The sequence below is a fragment of the Camarhynchus parvulus genome, chromosome 23 (assembly GCF_901933205.1).
Source record: "Camarhynchus parvulus chromosome 23, STF_HiC, whole genome shotgun sequence".
NCBI lineage: Eukaryota > Metazoa > Chordata > Aves > Passeriformes > Thraupidae > Camarhynchus > Camarhynchus parvulus.
The window spans coordinates 422348-441150 of NC_044593.1; the positions used below are offsets into that span (position 1 = coordinate 422348).

General features: G+C 58.9%; 3 protein-coding genes across 3 annotated transcripts; 2 read left to right on the plus strand and 1 right to left on the minus strand.

Annotated features, from left to right (window-relative positions):
• Positions 1-856: 856 nt before the first annotated feature.
• Positions 857-9573, minus strand: NUDC (nuclear distribution C, dynein complex regulator). The gene is made up of 9 exons (XM_030964547.1): positions 9438-9573; positions 8337-8414; positions 5672-5890; positions 5321-5404; positions 4823-4936; positions 4229-4423; positions 3570-3653; positions 3361-3479; positions 857-1718 (listed from the first exon to the last, which is right to left on the minus strand). Exons 1-9 carry the CDS (start codon positions 9531-9533, stop codon positions 1667-1669), a joined length of 1041 nt encoding a protein of 346 aa, XP_030820407.1. The 5' UTR covers positions 9534-9573; the 3' UTR covers positions 857-1666.
• A 1233-nt stretch (positions 9574-10806) lies between these two features.
• NR0B2 (nuclear receptor subfamily 0 group B member 2) lies at positions 10807-12130 on the plus strand. Its single transcript, XM_030964359.1, has 2 exons — positions 10807-11323; positions 11859-12130. Exons 1-2 carry the CDS (start codon positions 10807-10809, stop codon positions 12128-12130), a joined length of 789 nt encoding a protein of 262 aa, XP_030820219.1.
• A 1628-nt stretch (positions 12131-13758) lies between these two features.
• GPATCH3 (G-patch domain containing 3) lies at positions 13759-18289 on the plus strand. The gene is made up of 7 exons (XM_030964661.1): positions 13759-14147; positions 14357-14792; positions 16289-16463; positions 16890-16949; positions 17200-17321; positions 17478-17605; positions 17955-18289. The coding sequence occupies exons 1-7, from the start codon at positions 13768-13770 to the stop codon at positions 18172-18174; spliced, it is 1521 nt and encodes a 506-aa protein (XP_030820521.1). The 5' UTR covers positions 13759-13767; the 3' UTR covers positions 18175-18289.
• Positions 18290-18803: the final 514 nt, after the last annotated feature.

Genomic DNA, 18803 nt, shown 5'->3' on the forward strand with positions numbered 1-18803 from the left:
CACCCACAGAGCTGAGAACAGGGAGAAGCTGATCACACCCCAGAGCATCTCAGCCCTCCCAGCTCCCCTGTCCCACAAACCAGCAGGTAGCTCATTCTGGGGCTAAAACCTTCAAATCCAGGGGAGTTCAGCTTTTTTTATGAAAACAGGAGATGCTGCTCTTTTATCAGGGCCAAAGTACAGACAGGCAGGTGGGTGTAGGTGATCTGTAAGACAAACAGGCAGGAAGATCCAGCCCAGAGGCAGCTGCCCCAGTCTGGGTCCTTGCTCACTCTCAAGGTCACTGCTCTTCTGGGTGGGGGCTGCTTTTTAACCCCAAGAGTCTGTAAAACTCTTAATGCAAACAGTGCTCTGCTGCTCAGAAAACAACCCCACCACGCCAGGAGCTGCGCCAGGCCGGACTTTGCCCAAACAGGATTTTCAGCCCTTTGTGCCCATCCCTCGGAGAGGAGGTGGAAATGTTTGGGGGAGGCAGAGGGAAAAGCCACAGCAGCAGGGATCTGGGATAGAGCCCAGGATTTCCTGACACTCTCCTTGTTAGCTGGGCATTAAGGAGACCTGGGGCAAGGGTGGCTTCCTGGTGTGGTCACATGCTGCTCTGTGGAGAGCAGAGCCTGGAGCAGCCACCCTGGGGTTAGAGCTGGGAACGGGGCTCAGCAGCGCTCCCGAGCAAAACACAGCTCCCACTGCCACCTCCTGAGGGAGGGAGAGACCAGCAGTCCAGAGCTGGGAGCACGAGAGGGATTCCCAGGCAGCTGCAGAACATGGGCACAGCACCCCTGGCACCCCTCCCTTCTCCCTCCCAGCCTGGGTCCCTGATCCCTTCTGCCAGAGAAACCACACGCTCTGCCTGGGATATTCCACTTGTTTTCCTTTATGTTGCACTGCAGTTTCAACAAAGACAGAACATGCAGAGTGATGCCACTCGTCAGCGGGAGCTCGCAGAGCGCGCGGCCAGAGGGGAGGGAGGCTCTTGGGGAAGAGGCAGGAGACCCTCCCAGCAACAACAGCATCCCCAACGCCCCCCTCGTCCTCCCCAGCCACAGCCACAGAGTCCCCAGCCTCTCCTTGCTCCAGGACAGCAGCCTGACCATCTGTGCTGGGAGCCCCAGGGTGCTCCGGCTGTCCCACTTGTGGCACAAACAGGAGCAGCAGCAAGGAGAAGCAGGGTCTGTCTCCACTGCAATAGCTGTGCTTTCCAACTGCTGTTCTCCCTTCCCAAGAAGGCAGGAAAAGATTTATTTTACAAAATAAACTGATCCCTGTTTTCACAGGAGAGCAGGAGGGAGCAGAACTCAGGAGTACCTGTGCCAGGGGCAAAGAGCGGATGAGCAGCTCGGAGCAGCCCAGGGAAGCGAAGCAATACCTCAAAGATTTATCCCAGAGCCTCTCAGGTCTGGCTCTCTCAGCCCTAACACCCTTTTGGCTCTAAGCCCTCCTCCTCTCCTCACTGCCTTTGGGAATTGTGGCAGATGGCTCTGTCTGGAGCTGCTCTGGGGCCCTGCCTCTGCTCCCAGGACACCGAGGGGGGCTGAGCAGGGCCCTCCACAGCAAGCTCGCGTGGGGGATGCTGAAGTTTAACTTGCCCAAGGTGAGGAATATCCAACCATACATTTCCTGCCCCATTCAAGGGGCTGACTGAAAGAGGGGGGGGAAGGGGGACAGCTCAGTTGAATTTAGCCTTTGAAAAGTCCATTTCTGGATGCTGTTCCATGAACCTGCAAGGAAAACAAAGATAAGAGTCAGAAAGAGCCAAACAGCTCAGTTTGGGGAGGGAAGGGCTCCTGCTTCCTGCACTCTGCAGTTCTGCTGCAACCCCACGCCCTCCACAGCAGGAAGGGCTCTGCTGAGCTCCTTGGGACACATTCCCTGGACTTTCCCTTCAAACACCTTTTCCTCGGGTCAGTGGGAGCAGCATTCCTGCCAGCCTGCCAGGTCAGCAAGCCCAGGCACACGGGAGCTGTTAATTATCAAACACTCACCCTCACTGCTGCCTCTGGGCTGCACACGTAGCAGCCACCACAGACTGTGGGGCACTGGGGAGATGGTGAAGGCGATTAGGGCTGGCAGCTTTACTGGAATATGGGGAATATCCCCAGTGCTCTGACAGTAAAATCTCAGGGAGGACATGACCAGAGGTATCTGGTTTCACATCAAGTGAAATCTGATTTCAAATGTACTGCAGTCCCAGCAGAGGGAATCACAGAATGGTGTGGGTTGGAAGAGACTTTGAAGATCATATTTTTCCAACCCCCTGCCATGGACAGGGACACCTTCCAGGAGCTATCTGGACTCAGGTTGCCACATCAGAAAGTTCTGAGGGCAGTGCTCTGTGCCCAGGAGTGCCCAGTGCACACAGAGGCTGCTCTGCTCTGCTCCCCAAGGGACACAGCACATCACAGCCCTGTGGAGGCCTCACACACCCTGCAAGTCAGGGCAGCTTGGTCTCCTCTGTGTTCCCATCTCAGGGTTTCCCCTGGAACGCCCCCACAGCGTTTCCACTTCCAGGGCCATCTGTGCTGTGAGGATCCCGTCCTTGTTTGGCAGCCAGGACAGCTCCCCTGGCAGACATCAGCACCCACATGGGTGTCACTGAGTCACCTTTGGCCTGGACAAAGTCTAAACTTCCTCTCCATCCTCTGCCAGCTTCCAGAGCACCAAACAAGAGGCCCTGGCAGCGAGGTGTCCTGCATGTGCCCTCCCAGGAGCAGAGGGTGCTTCCCATCCCACTGACACCAGGGCAGCCTGGTCTCTGCTCTGCTCACACCCCACTCAGCTCCACAGGGAAGCTTCTGGCACTACAGATGAGGCCAAGGGAGGCAAGGAGTCAGGTCAGCCACAGCAATCCTTCACCCAGAGATAAGGTGTGGGGCTGCACTTGCTGAAGAAGCTGTGTGACCCAGAATTGCCTCCACACCTTCCCAGATGGCCTTGGGAGCTCCAGGAATCATTTCCCTGCCACAGTGCATTTATGCCAAACAAGGCAATAAAGCCATAAAAGTGGCTTGGGGACAACTGTCTGGAGGCAAGAGGGAGGGGTGGTTAGCTGGCTACTGAGGGAGATTAGACACCAATCAAGACCATGTTAAAGTTCAGCAGAGATGGCACCTCCAGTTCCAAACGTGCCTTCTGGACTTGAAATCAGCAGATTAGGACAATTCCAGAGCTAGGCTATTCCCAGATTTCCCCACTGGGCTCTCTACCCCCACAGGCTTTTACAGACACTATTGTTGGTGTGTCTGGCCAAAAATACAGAGATGTGCAGAGGTGAGCGTGGCTAGGACTGAAGGCCAAGCTGCTGTTTCCTTTTTTGTGCCAGAGAGGAAGGCAAAGCCAAGCAAGGGAATGAGCTGCACCCACTTTTTCAAAATATCCTGCTTCTTCTGCTCATCAGAGGTGGGCAGGCCCATGGACTTCTGTCGCTGGTCATACATCATCTTCTCCACCATGCTGCGAGTTTCGCTGTCCAGGTCTGACAACTGCAAGCAAGATCCACATTGGAACAACTCTGGGCTCAGCTGAGGTAATTCCCGAGCAGGCTCTGTCCCTTAAAACAGAACAATTCTTACCTTTGAGTTCTCTGGATTGATCTTCTTGGTGTTGATTTCTGGGTCTGTGGAGACCAGTTTGTTCCACCATTCCATTTTGTTGATCTAGAGGACGAAGGAGCAAAACCAGTTTATCTTTCTTGGACTTGTTCTAGGGTTTTTAAGTCTCAGTCACAGGAAAAAAAATATGGAATCAAACTTTATTTGACAGTTTTCTAAAAAGCAGTAAAATCTGAACATAGATAAAGGGTATTTTTGTTTCAAATTACTTTAGGCAGCCTAAATTTTCACAGCTGGGAGATCTGAGAGAATGTCAGATGTCCCATTTGGCATGACATAAATGGGATTACAACAACCCACCCGGAGAGGCCCAGAGAGGACACAAGGAGGGACACAAGGAGGTCTGCCCCTGGATTTTCATGTCACTAACAGATGTCAAAACACACTAGAGGACAACATTAAAATGACTAATTTCCTTCCAGATTTTCCTGAACTGCTGAGAATTACACTTGGTATCATGGAATAGCAGAAAATTAGGCTGAAGATGGAGGAACTGAAATACCCCACTCCAGTGGCACCACTGCCAGTGTGCCCAGGACACCACGGTGGCCCTGCTTCAGCTGAGGCCCAGAAGAGGCTGAGGGCCAAGCCTGACCCCTGCCCAGCCCCTCCTGCTTTACCTTCTCCAGGTGCACGGTGACTGTTTTGCCATCCTCGATGAGCCAGGAGCTCTCCTCCACCTTGACCTCGTTGAAGAGCTCCCCATCAATGACAGGAGGGTGGCCCTTGAGGCCGACCTTGAGGCGGCGTCTCTGGATATCGACCACCACGTCCTTGCCCTTCAGCCTGAAGCTCACCTTGAAGGGCACAGCCAGCTGCAGCAAACAGGAGCAGATCTGAGCAGCTGGGCAGGGAAAGTCCTCCTCATCCTGCCATGCTGCTGCTCCAAGCCTTCCTGCCTTGGTTTCACCAGAGCCAGGCAGAGCAGGGACTCTTTTCCATGAGGTACTGAGCGAGCAGGAGGTGAAAGGAAGAGACCATAAAAAGGGAAGCAGATTTTGATGCCTGGTTGAAACAAGACCAAAATTTGGAAAAGCAGAGCTCCTGGGAATTCTACTGAGTTACCAAGCTCTCTGCCGGCTATTGAAACATTGCTGTTTTCAACAAACTTCCAGAGGCAACTGAGACACAGGGAATTGGCTTCACTTCTTACCAGCACCTGCTCTTATTCCCCATCTCAGATTCCTCATATCTGGTCATAAAGCACTACTTACATCCAATTCTGAAAGAGTCTGTGTCCATCTGTAATTTGGAAGGTCAGCTCCATTGCCAGAGTTTGGCTTAAGTTTTCCTTTATCCTTCTCATCTTCCTCTTCATCATCTGTTCCCTAAGCAATCCAAGAAAAAGAAAGAAGCTTTTCAAGTTTCCATTGTAAGAACAGCTCTTTGGTTTTATAAGGATTGCAGGTCAGTTGTTTGTATTTTATACCCACTTAAATTTAGCTCCGTAATAGCTGCTTCTGGTAAAACATGACTACAAGAAAAAAACCCATACGCCCTCTGTACTGGCACATTTAGGAATTAACTGTGCATTTTTAAAGCCAAATTTTCTAATTTGTATTTCCAAATTTTCTATTTGTATTTTGGACAGGGCTTGGAGCATCCTGGTGTAGTGGAAGGTGTCATGGCAGAGGGTGGAACACGATGAGCTTTAAGGTCCCTTCCAACCCAAACCATTTTATGCATCTGAAGTATTTCCAGACAAGTTTTACCTGTTTGTTGGAATCTGAAGATTCACCTTCCTCCTCCGAGGGTTTCACTGGGACACTGTTACCCTGCCCTTGTGCCTCTTTCTTCTGTTTGAAAAGAGAAGAGCAGGAACACGCTCAGCCAAGAGCTGGCACTTTGTGTCACCTCCTGAGCTGGCACTAGATGGCCTCAGCCTTTCAGCTCCAGCTGAAGAGCACCCACTTTGGAAACAGGGAATTTTCAGCCCTTACAAAGGTTAGGGTAAGCTTAGGAAAGAGGTACTGCCAAGGGGAAGAGCAAGCGTGATCCGCTCTGGCCCCTCGCAGCCACGGGGAGCACAAAGCTGCACCTGCAGGTACCTGCCGGGCTCTCACCTGGTTGATTTCCAGCTGCAGCCTCTCTGCCTCCTCGTCAGTGAGCTCCTTGATGCGCGGCTCGCCGGGCTGCGGGCCCTCCCTGTCCCGTTCCCTGTCCCTGGCCAGGCGGGCAGCGCGCTCGGCCTTCTCGCGCCGCTCGGCCTCCTGCCGCGCCTTCTTCTCCCGGCGCTCCTTCTGAGCCAGCTTGTTGTGGTGGCTGAAGGCCTCTGTGATCAGCTGGGGACGGGGGCACAGGGGGTTAAACACCACCCACTCTACACCTGAACCACCACACGGAGTCAAACACCACCCACTCTACACCTGAACCACCACACGGGGTCAAACACCACCCACTCTACACCTGAACCACCACACGGAGTCAAACACCACCCACTCTACACCTGAACCACCACACGGGGTCAAACACCACCCACTCTACACCTGAACCACCACACGGGGTCAAACACCACCCACCTCACCCCTAAACCACCACACGGGGTCAAACACCACCCACTTCACCCCTGAACCACCACACGGGGTCAAACACCACCCACTCTACACCTGAACCACCACACGGAGTCAAACACCACCCACTCTACACCTGAACCACCACACGGGGTCAAACACCACCCACTCTACACCTGAACCACCACACGGAGTCAAACACCACCCACCTCACCCCTGAACCACCACACGGGGTCAAACACCACCCACTTCTACACCTGAACCACCACACGGGGTCAAACACCACCCACCTCACCCCTGAACCACCACACGGGGTCAAACACCACCCACTTCACCCCTGAACCAAGCCCACTCCTGAGGAGCACAGGCTGTGTGCATCTGGTGTGTCCCTGCAGGTGTGGAGATCCACCTGGACACCAGCACCAGCTTGGTGTGGTGGCTGAAGCCTCTGTGATCAGCTGGGGCACATGGGGTCAAACACCACCCACTTCACACCTAAACCAAGCCCACTCAGTCTCCTGAGGAGCACAAGAACATCTGCTGAGTCACACACATGTTGGGAATCTTCCCTTCATCTTCGCTCAATTTTTTGGACTGGGAATCTAGAGATTTTTCAATTTAAAAAGCAGAGGAGGAAGTGAAAAGGGAGGAAAATGGGAAAGTTTGAAATATTTATGTGTAGTCCTTCCTAGTTATGGAGGGAGTATGTTTCCAGGAGATAACAGTGAAATAAAATCCTCCACTAATTTTGTCCTGTGCGCAATTCCAGCAGGATGAGCTGATGCCCAGCTCAGCCACCTGAAGCTACTCCAGACCTCCAGGACAGCTGGACACACCAGATCCAACTTCTTTACCTACTTCTGACGTTTCCCACGCCTGGGCTTTTCTCCAGATGGAGCCTCAGTGCCAAGATTTGGAGGAGAAATGCTTGAAGCACTTGTTTTTACACTGAGGGTGAGTTCCTCCACACCCCCTTTGTTTCAGCCCTACTCCCAGGGCTCTGAAGGTTGTTGTGACTCTGGGAGTCAATCCCAAGGTCTGGCTGCCAAGGGCCTCGTGCTCAGGGAAAGCTGAGTACACAGGCAGGGAGCCAGAGCACTGCCCCAGGCTCGATAAGGCCAGGGCTGCTGTGCACAGCAGCACGTAGGTGAGCTGAGGTCTGCCCCAGAAACAACAGGGACACATCCTCACACAGGAATCATCACAGGGGGAACTTTTATTTATTTTTATATCTATCCCAGGAGCTTTGGGGTGGGAGGGAAACACAGAAGCTTTTCTGAGCAAACTGCAGTTTGTAAGCAAGCACTGAGTGTTTCTGCTTGGCTTTAGGAGCAAGGATTGTTTACACAGTGTCTCCTGGAGAACAGAATGCAAGATGTGCATCCCCCAGCATGTCCCACCTGGGTGAGGAAACCACCTTCAGTGCCCGAGCTTGTCCCTGTCACTGCCCACACCACGAGCCTGCTGAAACAGCCCCCAAAACATGCAGTGACCTTCCCACCCTCTCCTTTCTCTTTCATGCCAAGGGCTCAGCAGGGCTGGGGAAGCAGCTCCTTCCCTACTTGCTGTGTTCCTGTGGTGGCAGAGCACGTTTCCAGGAGGCCATAAAGCATTCTGACAGATGCCAGCACTGCCAAGGACAGCAGCCAGGCACCTCTGAGCTGCCACTCAGGTGGGATCACACAGCCTCCAGGAACGGGGGAGGTCTGCTCTCTATTCCATAAAAATGACAGCGGGGTTCACCATCCTTTCCTTCTTTCTTTCAGAGAATCACAGGATGTTTTGGGTTGAAAGGACCTTAAAGCCCTCCAGTTCGAGCAAGGGCTCCCTGCAGGAGAGGGGATGCTCTGTCCAGGCTGCCCAGCCCAGCCAAGGCTGCAGAGCCCTGGACTTTGTGTTTTTCCTGGCTGAGCAAACAAGGTAACAGGGGTTATCACCTGCTGTGTCACTGCTAAGTCAGTGTGTCTGGCAGGTTTGCTTTCCAAACTAGCCTTTGGCCAGAGCCTGGCAAGAAACCTGCACTGAGGCACCATCCCAGCAGGGAATTGGGTGCTCCTCACCTGACAGGGGCAGCTCTGGGTCTCCTTCCTTCCCTCGGGAGCTGCTGGTGCCCACGTGCACCCAGATGCTGGGAGCTGTTCAAGCAGGGGAGCCCTGGCATGGCACACACAGAGGATGGAAGGGTGAAGAGCTAAAGGCCTGCAGGTTTATTTTTTACCTTCTCTGCTACTCCGTCCTCTCCCCCGGTGAAGAAATCTGTCTTCCTCCTCAGGAAGCTGAAGAAGGTGTTCACGAGCTGGGGAACAGGGTGGAGAGAGAGGGAGCCGTGAGCCCAGGTCATTGAAAGGCGCCTCGTGTCCCTGGAGCAGCCTTTATCCTTTGTCCTCCCTATCTGTGGCTGTGCCAGCAGTGCCCTGGAATCAGCCCCGTGAGTGCTGCCTCCAGAGCACACTCAGCTGTGCACAGCCAGCCTGGATTCCTGCACACAGGGCCTGGGGTGCTTTGCTTAAAGGCAGCAGTTTATTCCCAGCTCCTGCTCCCACGCCCCAGGCTGTTATCCCAGGCAGGAATGGATCTGTGCATGCATACATATCCCATAGATATACATATATATATAAATATATTTATATCTAGAGCATGTTTTGCTTCTTTGCACACCTAAAAGCATGCAAACTCCTTATTTTATTTTTACAGCTGCCAGGGACCACCGATGCATGAACCAGCACCTCCAAACCCCCTCTAGAAACCCAATTCTGCTTGAGCTTGGCTGATCTTTATTTCCCAGGAATCCTGTCCCGTGTGGGTTTCACTCCGAGGTGTCGCCACATGAGGGGCTGTTACAGGAGCATTTCTCATAAATTATTTCTGAGTGGGATGTGAGTGCGATGTTCCCGCCCCCTCCAGCGTGGTGCCGGTCAGTGCCGGATCCCGGAGCCCGCAGCCGGTGGGACCGGGATGGGCGAGCAGATCCCGAGCACAGGGGGACCCCGCGATCACGGCCACGCCTCGCGGGGTTGTGCTGGGAGGCTGACCGGGGCAGCCCGATGCTGCCCTGCGGTGCTTTGCCCCATCACCGGCACTGCCGCGCACCCGGAGCCCTCCCGGGGCACCGGGGCCGGGCCGCGAGGCCGCGCCGAGGGCGCCTCATTAACACCGCACTAATTAACGAGCGGGGCCGGCCGTTATCGCCGCTCCGGCAGCGGCGCACGTGCGGCCCCTGCTCCACGTGCCGGGGCGGGGCCCGAGGAGGCCGAGCCGCTCTCCGCTCGCTCCTCCGCTCCCGCCCCGCCTTCCCCGCGCCCGCTGCCGGCGGCGCTACCTCGCGCACGCCGCCCTGGTGCTGCTGGGCCATGGCGAGCAGCATCCCGTCAAAGCGGTCCTCCTGCTCCGCCGCCTCCTCCGCGCTCAGCCCCATCGCGCCGCCGCTCCCGCACCGGGCCGCCACCGGAACCGGAACCGGCGCCCGCGGAAGCGCGAGGCCCTCCCCGCCCGCCAATCCCAGCGCGCCCCCGCGTCGCCCTCTTCGCCGATTGGTCGCGAGGGCTGTCAATCTCGCAGGGAAGGGCGGGCCGCGCGGCGCGGCGGGGTTGTCATGGCGACGGGCCGGGCGGGCCGCGGTGCCCGGGCCGCGGTGCCCGGGGCGCGGAGAGGGCCCGGGCCGGGCCTGGCCGCTCCTGCCGGGGAGCCGGGGCCAGAGGGGTCTCCTGAGCCTCCTTTGCTGAGCCCTCCTGCTCCCTCAGCCGCTCCTGGCTCCATCCCTCCTCGGCTCCGTGCCCTTCCCCGGACAGCTCAATGTCTGCCTTGCAGTGAGGGGCCCAAACTGGGCCCAGGGCCTGAGTGCGGTGCCACCCCAACAACCATTGCCCACTTTGGCTCATGGTCAGCTGCTGTCCACCAGCCCCTCTGGATCCCTTTCCACTGGGACAATACGAGATTTTTGGCCTTTTTTCCTTTCTTTTCTCTCATTCTGCAAATGGGAGAAGCGTTTTCCCTTTCCCAGCCCTGTGTTTCCTCTGAGGTACAACACCTGGGCCGTGTTTCCACTAGGACAATACCAGAATTTTAGCCTTCTTTCCATACTTTTCTCTCATTCTGCACAAGGGAGCGTTTTTCCTTTCCCAGCCCTCTGACAGACCCGACCCCTGGGCCCATCACAGCCTGCCGGTTCACCGGGTTCCTCTTTGTGCACCACAACAAGCGGCTCCCGAGCAAGGCCAGGCAAACGGCTGCTGATAACACAACTTCCAGGTTGCTGCTCCCAAGGCCGGGCGCCGGGGCCGTTGAACGCCGGGCTCAGACGAGCGCCCCGTGTTTGTCTGTGAACCCTGGCAGCGACAGCTGCCCGATGGGGCCTTGGTGCCATGGTACAGCCTGGGCTAATGACTCTGTTTATCCTGTTTGGGTAATCCTGATAAGGCCACACAACCCCTCCCCGCCGATTCATTGAGAAAAACAGCCGTTGACCGCGCCTGGCCCGGCCAATCCACCCAGCAGCAACGGGGTTGGTCGGCTGGTTTAATGAGGGCTGCTTAATCAGGCCGGTCAAGGCTGCCGAGGGGTGTTCACTGTGACCCGGCCTTATAAGAGCTGGCTGGAGCAGCCAGGGGCCGGCAGGACAGGGACAATCCAGGCCGGGACTCATTCTGGAAGGGATTTTGTGTCTCTCTCTCAAAGGAGCTGGCAGAGCCATGAGCTCCAGCATGGATGCAGGCTGTGAGCGGTGCCGGTGCCACGGCAAGGAGAGGCAGCCCGCCATCCTGTACACGCTGCTGAGCCAGGAGCTGCGGCCCCGGCAGCAGTGCCCGTGCGGGCAGCGCCGCGCCGTGTGCCTGCGCACGCCGCAGCTCACCTGCCACGCCGCCTCGCACGTGCTGCTCAAGACCATCAGCTTCGTCAAGAACGTGGCTGCCTTCTGCCTGCTGCCGCGCGAGGACCAGCTGCTGCTGCTGGACAGCTGCTGGGTGCCGCTCTTCCTGCTGGGGCTGGTGCAGGAGATGGTGACCTTCGAGGTGATGGAGGCGCCGGCGCCCAGCATGCTCAAGAAGATCCTGCTCAGCGGGCAGAGCAAGGGGCAGGAGCCCGAGGGGACACAGCCCACGCTGGCGGCCGTGCAGAGGCTGCAGGGCTGCCTCAACAGCTTCTGGAGGCTGGACCTGAGCCCCAGCGAGTTCACCTACCTGAGGGGAGCCATTCTCTTCAATCCAGGTGAGTGCCAGGCCCTCGTGGCTCTGCTGGCCAGTGCTGGCAGCTGGGCACAGAATCGCGGCGTTCCAGAGCCACTGAGGCTGGAAAAGATCTCCTGAACCATGGAGTGCACCCTGTGCCACTCCCCATCAGCCCGGAGCACTGAGTGCCATGTGCAGGGATAGGGACCCCACACCTTCCCAGGTGGACACAGACCCCGTGGCCTGGAGATGCTCAGAGATGGGCAGGTGTGAGAGCAGATAGGGCTGGTCACCTTTCCCATAACTCTGGCCATTCCCAAATGCACTGGGAAGCAAGAGGGAGGGATGTCACAACCTCTGCCCGCCCTGCAGACAATAAATCCTGGATTCCTTTACTTTGAAAGCATGACTTTCCCCGTTAGGTGCTGTCCCTGCCTCACCCAGCATCCCTGGAACAGCGGTGCCTCTCCAGCGCTGTGTGCATCCCCTCAGAGAAACGGGGAGGGGTGGGAATGGGAGAAACGTGGCTCTGTTTGCCATCCCTGACCTTCCTGTCCGTGTGCTGTCCCTCGCAGACATCCCGGGGCTGCGGGCTGCCCTGTACATCGAGAGCCTGCAGCGGGAGGCGCAGCGGGCGCTGCGGGAGCTGCCGCACCCCGAGCACCGGGAGCGCTTCCCGCACATCCTGCGGCTCGCCGCCTCGCTGGGCTCCGTCCCCGCCGCCCTGGTCACGGCGCTCTTCTTCCGACCCGTCATCGGGGACGCGGCCATGGGCGAGCTGCTGGCCGAGATGCTCTTCGAGGTGTCGGGCTGGCCGCGGGCGCCCTGGCTGCCCCTGCCCCGCTGAGCGGGGACACGGGACAGGAACGCTCCGGACCTGCGGGATCTGTGTGTGCCACCGGCGCTCCGGACCTGCGGGATCCCTGTGTGCCTCTGGAGCTCCGGACCTGCGGGATCCCTGTGTGCCACCGGCGCCCCGGACCTGCGGGATCTCTGTGTGCCTCTGGAGCTCCGGACCTGCGGGATCTCTGTGTGCCACCAACGCTCCGGACCTGCGGGATCTCTGTGTGCCTCTGGCGCTCCGGACCTGCGGGATCTCTGTGTGCCACCGGCGCCCGGGACCTGCGGATCTGTTGTACCTCTGGAGCTCGGGACCTCGGGATCTCTGTGTGCCCAGGCCGGGAGCCCTGTGGGACCCTGCGGGATCTCTCTCTGTGTGCCCAGGCTGCGGGAGCCCTGTGGGATCCCTGCGGGATCTCTCTCTGTGTGCCCAGGCTGCGGGAGCCCTGTGGGATCCCTGCGGGATCTCTCTCTGTGTGCCCAGGCTGCGGGAGCCCTGCCGAGGCAGCTGCGGCTCAGCAGGCTCACAGAGCAGTGTGAGTGGGCAAAGGGTTTCCTGCCCTGCTCCCGGTTTTTGCTCATTTTGCTGTGAGCTCCAAGCCGTGAGGGCTGTGCTCAGCTTGATGCCGCGGTGGGATCCTCAGTGGGATCACTGACTGAGGGATAATTATGGAATTAGCTCTGGGCCTGGCTTCCGTGCTTGGACTCTTAGAAATGCTCAGGACATTTCTTCAGGGAAAAAGCCAGAGTGTTAAATCCTACAGGGTGGACAGACTCACCCCTCTTTTCCTTAGATTCTCTCTTCCCTCTGTAATTCCATGAAATGCAACAGGATTAAGAGTACTTAGCAGCACCTAAACCTACTGCACCTCCTGTGGGGCTCTGGCGTCCCTGTCTGTGTGAAAAGTTAGAGCTGAACAGAGCTGGTTTAGTGGGACATCCAAACCTCCCTCCTTCCCTGGAGACAGAGCCAGGAGCACACCTGGAAAACTCGCTTCTCCTGCCTCCAGCAGGTGAGGTGTCAGTATTTTATGTGTACATTCGTGTTGTTTGTATATAAGATGCAATAAATTATTTTTTTAATAAAACGTTTGCTGTTTTGGACCATGGTGGTGCATTTTTAGCAACGGTGTTGAATTTTGGTTGGGCAGAAAAAAAATGCAGGTATGGAAAAGACAGAACGGAATAAAAAGGGATTTTCCATCTGGCAATGCAGACAGGGGGCTGAACGGGGGGGGACAAGGCCAGAGCCCTGGCGTGGGGTGAGGAGGGCAGCCCGGGGACCCCCTGAGACCCCCGGGGCTGTGACCCTCAGAACCGGAGACCCCCGGGGGTCCGGCCAAGCCCTGCTGCCCCCGGGGTCTGTTAAACCCCCCCCTCAAAGGGGGGATCTTGGTCCCCAGCCCCTGTGACCCCCAGGGTCCCTGTGTGACTCCCCCCCGCCCCTGTGACCCCCAGGGTCCCCATCCCCAGCCCCTGTGACCCCCCAGGGTCCCTGTGTGACACCCCCCGCCCCTGTGACCCCCCAGGACGCCCCGCCTGCCGCGCGCTCTCCCGCCACAAGGCGGCGCCCTTCACCCGCTGCGCAAACGTCATCACTGCACGCATAACGTCATCACAGCGCGCCAGCACCGACGGGCCAAGATGGCGGCGCCCAGCGGTACCGGCGGCGATGGCGGCGCGGCCCGGTACTGCCTGGTGAGCGGCATCCCGGCCGCGCTCCGCTCCGCGCAGCTCCGCGCCTACTTCAGCCAGTTCCTGGAGGCCGGCGGCTTCCTCTGCTTCCACTACCGGCACCGCCCCGAGCGCCCGCCAGCGGGCGGCGGCGGCGGGGCCTCGGCGCCGCGCACCTGCTGCTGCCTGGTGTCCGTGCGGCCCGGCCGTGCCCGCCGCTTCGTCCGCATGTACTCGGGCAAGCGCTGGCTCGGGCCCGGCGGCGCCGCGCTGCCCGGCCGCTGCCTCATCCGCAGGGTCCGCCTGAGCGCCGGGACAGGTACGGGAACGGCACCCTCGGGCACCGGGTGGTTAAAGCTCCTCCTAGGGCTTCCTCAACGCTTTAAATCTGCTCCGAGGCAGGAAGAGCCCGGGGGGCTCTGCTTATCCTCCTCCTCCTTGTGAGTGCCTGGATTTACCTGCCCACGGTGGGGTGTGGGACCCCCAAAGCCATCCCTGCTCTCCTGTGAGCCCCCAAAACCATCCCTTGTCCCTCCCTTGTCCCCTGCAGCCCCCCAAGCCTCCCGTGTCCCCTCCTTGTCCCCGCAGGCCCGGAGGCTCCCCCCAGCCCGGCCGGGGCTGCCGCCGGCCCGGCGGTCACGGAGGCGGAGCTGCGGCGGCTGCCCGAGCTGAACCCGCCCTCGTTCATGCCCCGCGGGAACGTGGGCACCCCCCTGGGCGTGTTCCTGGAGCTGATCCGGGCCTGCCGCCTGCCCCCCCGCGTCATCTCCCGGCTGCAGCTGGACTTTCCCAGGACGGGCTCCTCCCGCAGGTATGGGAACGTGCCCTTCCAGTACCCCGGCACCGACACCGTGCCTGAGCAGGAGCGAGTCTACACGGCTGCAGGGGATGAGATCACCGAGGGAGAGGAGCCCGTGGCGCTGACTCAGCCTGCCCAGCCCCAGGAGGATGAGGAGGGGCAGCAGCAGGAGGAAGAGGAGTCAAACTCGGATGACGTAAGTGGAACATTCCAGCGCCATCCTGTGGGCTGGGCTGTTGGAGCTGTGAGGGCAGATCCCTCTCTCTGAGCTCATTTTTCATCTCTTACTTGGATAAACGACATGTTAAAACCAGCTTTAAAGCAGGATTGTTCACCCCTTGGTGCACTGAGCCCCTCGGGGCAGGGACAGGGGCCCTGAGCCCCCCAGAACTGCTCAAGGGGGGTGGTGGGGCTTGATGCCAAAGGCTCTGATCCGAGGAGGAGCAGCGGGGAGGCTGGTGCTGCCCAGCAGGTCCTGCCCTGGTGCCTGGCAGACGGGCTGGCAGAGGCTGGGCTGTGTCCCCAGCTCCATGGCAGGCTGTTCTGTGTCCCCTGCTCCATCCCACCTCCTTGCTGTGCTGGGATGGCGTGCAGAGCTGCACAGAGGGCTGGCCTCGGGTGCTCCTGCACTGGGGCTTTAGTCACTCTGGGGAGAATGGCTTTAGTGACAAAGGCTCCTGGAGAGCTGGGCAGGGCAGGAGCCGTCGCAGCCCTGTCCCTGGCAGGCGCCTGTCTGGCCCATTCTCCCAAAGCTCTGTCATTACAGATCCCCAGGCAAGCCATTCCCGTTTTCTCCTGTGCCAGAATTAACTCAGATGCCAAATCTCTGCTGCAGCTGCACCCTATTCCTTTCTCCTGGCAACGTGGGGCACAGGGACGCTTTGTTCCCTCCTTTTCCCAGCTTTTTATTCAGCCTTTCCTTCTGCAGACTAAACAGACTCCTCCAGCTGTGTCTCCCGGGCTGTTCCTTGGCTGGGCAGTGGCTGTGCCCAGGACTGGGCAGGCAGCTCTGTGTCTGTGCCAGGAGCTGCTTCCTGGAGCCCACGCAATCTCCAGGGATCAGCTGCAGTGGAATGAGCTCCCTGCTGGTGCTGACTGAGGTCCAACAGCCCTGCTCCTTACATGGGCATCAGCTGGGGCCCCTGGGCTGGGGCTGCTCTGGGATTGCTCCTGCTGACTCTGGCAGGGCTCTGAGTCAGGGATGAGCTCATCCCTCGTGTCGGGGCCTGAGCAGAGCTGCTCCAGGGGAGGGCGGTGGGAAGGGGCTGGGAGAAGGAGCAGGCTGAGCTGCTGTCGCCAGCTCCATGCCAGATTGTCCTTGCAGGACAGTGACATGTGTCAGGAGGGGGCTGTGCTGTGTCCCAGCTCCATCCTGGGCCATGCTGCTGTCCCCTGCAGGACAATGACACGTGTGAGGAGGGGGCTGTGCTGTGTCCCCAGTGCCATCCCCTGCCATGCTGTGTCCCTGCAGGACGATGACACGTGTGAGGGGGGCTGTGCTGTGTCCCCAGTGCCATCCCCTGCCATGCTGTGTCCCTGCAGGACGATGACACGTGTGAGGAGGGGGCTGTGCAGTGTCCCCAGCCCCATCCCACGCCCTGCTGTCCCCTGCAGGACAATGACATGTGTGAGGAGGGGCAGGGGGCTGTGCAGTGTCCCCAGCCCCATCCCACGCCCTGCTGTCCCCTGCAGGATGATGACACGTGCGAGGAGTGGCAGCGGCACGCGGCGCTGCACGAGGACGTGACGCAGCAGGAGCGGCTGCGCGAGCGGCTCTTCGAGGAGGAGATCGAGCTCAAGTGGGAGAAGGGCGGCTCCGGCCTCGTGTTCTACACAGATGCCCAGTTCTGGCAGGAGCAGGATGGAGGTGACCCTGCTGTTTGTGTCACTGAGCCCACGGGCCAGCTGGAGCCCCCAGCACCGTGCCCTGGCTGCTGAGCCCTCCCTTGGGCGCAAAGCTGAGACCCCCGTGGTGCTGCTGGCAGCCCCTTGGCTGGGCAGGGGGGTTTGGGGGGTCTCTAAGGCCATTTCCTCTGTGCTGGCACTGCTGAGGCACCAACCCGAGTGCAGAGCTGTGTCCAGAGACATGGAGGGGCTGGGGATGCCCAGGGCAGGGGCTGGAGCTGGGAAGGGGCTCAGCCTGGAGCAAAGGAGGCTCAGGGGGCCCTTGTGGCTCTGCACAGCTCCTGCCAGGAGGGGACAGCCGGGGGCGTCAGGCTCTGCTCCAGGGAACAGGGAAAGAGCTCCCCTGTGCCAGAGCTCACCCAAAGTGCTGCTTCCCTTCTCTTGGCAGACTTTGATGAGCAGACAGCTGACGACTGGGACGTGGACATGAGCATCTACTATGACAAAGGTATGAGAGCTGAGGCACCCACCCCAGGGGAACCAGGGAACTTCTGACCATGCACAATTCGGGAGTTCTTTGTCATTCTTTGAAAGCACCCAAGCTGTCAGTGAACCTGGAACAGTGTTTTTCTGGTCTGGCAGCAAGGCTTGCCAAAAAGAACAGGTTCTGCCTCCTGTGCTGGTGCTGTGGGGAGCACGCTGGTGGTGCCCAGGCTGCCTGAGCTGGGCTGTGCTGACCGTGGCTGCTTTGTCCCCAGATGGAGGGGACAAGGACGCCCGGGACTCGGTGCAGATGTGGCTGGAGCAGCGGCTCCGGGCCGGGCTGGAGGAGGGATCTGTGTCAGGGCAGCACATTGGCACCTTCGAGAGGCACACCAAGGTGGGTGAGCTCTGCCTGCCTCGCAGGGCAGGGCAGGGCAGGGCAGGAGGGGCTGGGCCCACAGGATGGGGGCAGGAGGAGGAGAGGAATTGGCCGTGGGAAGATGAGGATGGGATTTGTCCAGCAAGTCTGTGATGGTTTTTTCCCCTCTCCCAGGGCTTTGGCAGGAAGGTCCTGGAGCAGCAGGGCTGGACAGAGGGGCTGGGCCTGGGCAGCAGCAACTCTGGCATGGCTGAAGCTCTGGACAACGAGGGTCAGAACCCCCGGTGCAAGAGGGGGCTGGGGTGAGTTCCCAAGTGCCCTCCCAGCCCCTGTTCCCCCTGTGCCCAGGCTCACAGCACTGAGGGGCTGCAGAGGGAGCTGGGTGGGGACAGGGCTGTCCCAGGGGTCCCTGCACAGCTGGGCAGTTCCACAGCCTCCACAGCCAAACAGGCTGCTCCTCCTGACACCTGGGACTCCTCGGTGGAGCAGGGCTGGAGCCTCTGTGGGAGCTGTCCCTGCCCATGGCACGGGGTGGAACTGGGTGGGTTTAGGGTCCCTTCCAACCCAAACCATTGCAGGAAACAAGCTGGGAAGCACAGGGATGCCTGATGGCCTCTGCAGCTCCAACCAAACCTTCCTACTCCCCTGCAGGTACCATGGGGAGAAGCTGCCAACCTTTGTGAGGAGGAAGAAGCCCCGTGGTGACAGCTCTGTTGTCATCTCCACCATCTACGATGAGCCTGAGCCCCAGGACATGGGTGACCAGCTGCTGAGGCGCCAGCCCCTCACGGCCATGAAGTACAGACAGGACATGGCCTTTGTCCGAGCGTCCCAGCCCGCCCTGGGCAGCCTCAGGGCCCAGCCACGCTGAGCAGGGACTGTCACAGCCTTCGTCCTGCTCCCCAGGCCAGGCTGGCTCCTGGGCTGAGTGTAAGCAGGCTGTTTTTGTATTTATTTTTAGTAAAAATACAGATTTGTAATTAAAATCACCACAGTGGGTTTTTTTTCCCCCATGAATTGAACCTTCAAATGAAAGGAAATGGTATTCTGTGTGAATGGAGAAGGATTTAAGGTGATTAACACTTACATTTGTGCTGGGATCAACCGAATGTGTGCGTTTGTGAGGCTGAGGAAGCAGAACTCTCAGCCTGGGAGGCAGGGAAGGACAAGTACAGGCAGGGCACAGTAACTCCTTCCCTGCCCCAGCGTTCCTGGGGCGCGGCCGTCCCACTCTGCTCGGGATGAAAGGCTGGTCCTGGCAGCCTGCAGGGGGATTCTCTGCCTTCCCTGTGGCTCTGGTAGGGGTGCTTTCCAGGCTGCTCTGCCCTGTTCTGCAGGCACTGGCACAGGGGACAGCTCTGTCCCACTGACCCAGTGCTGAGAGGCCAGGCCCTGTGTGACTTCCTGAAGGGGTGAAGGGGGAAAATGCAGGGAGGAATCCCTCCTTCTACCTGCCAGGAGCATGTAGCCACCTGGGAGGAGGCTGAGGGTGGGCATTAG

Excerpts from the sequence above, each read along its gene's own strand:
- NR0B2 (XM_030964359.1), top strand. The coding sequence starts at position 10,807 with ATGAGCTCCAGCATGGATGCAGGCTGTGAGCGGTGCCGGTGCCACGGC. Across the intron at positions 11,324-11,858 it reads AGCCATTCTCTTCAATCCAG|ACATCCCGGGGCTGCGGGCT; the intron begins GTGAGTGCCAGG and ends TGTCCCTCGCAG.
- NUDC (XM_030964547.1), bottom strand. The coding sequence starts at position 9,533 with ATGGGGCTGAGCGCGGAGGAGGCGGCGGAGCAGGAGGACCGCTTTGAC. Across the intron at positions 5,405-5,671 it reads TGCAGCTGGAAATCAACCAG|AAGAAAGAGGCACAAGGGCA; the intron begins GTGAGAGCCCGG and ends CTTTTCAAACAG. Across the intron at positions 1,719-3,360 it reads AAGCAGGATATTTTGAAAAA|GTTCATGGAACAGCATCCAG; the intron begins GTGGGTGCAGCT and ends TTTTCCTTGCAG.
- GPATCH3 (XM_030964661.1), top strand. The coding sequence starts at position 13,768 with ATGGCGGCGCCCAGCGGTACCGGCGGCGATGGCGGCGCGGCCCGGTAC. Across the intron at positions 14,148-14,356 it reads GCACCCTCGGGCACCGGGTG|CCTCCCGTGTCCCCTCCTTG; the intron begins GTTAAAGCTCCT and ends CAGCCCCCCAAG. Across the intron at positions 16,464-16,889 it reads CTGGCAGGAGCAGGATGGAG|ACTTTGATGAGCAGACAGCT; the intron begins GTGACCCTGCTG and ends TTCTCTTGGCAG.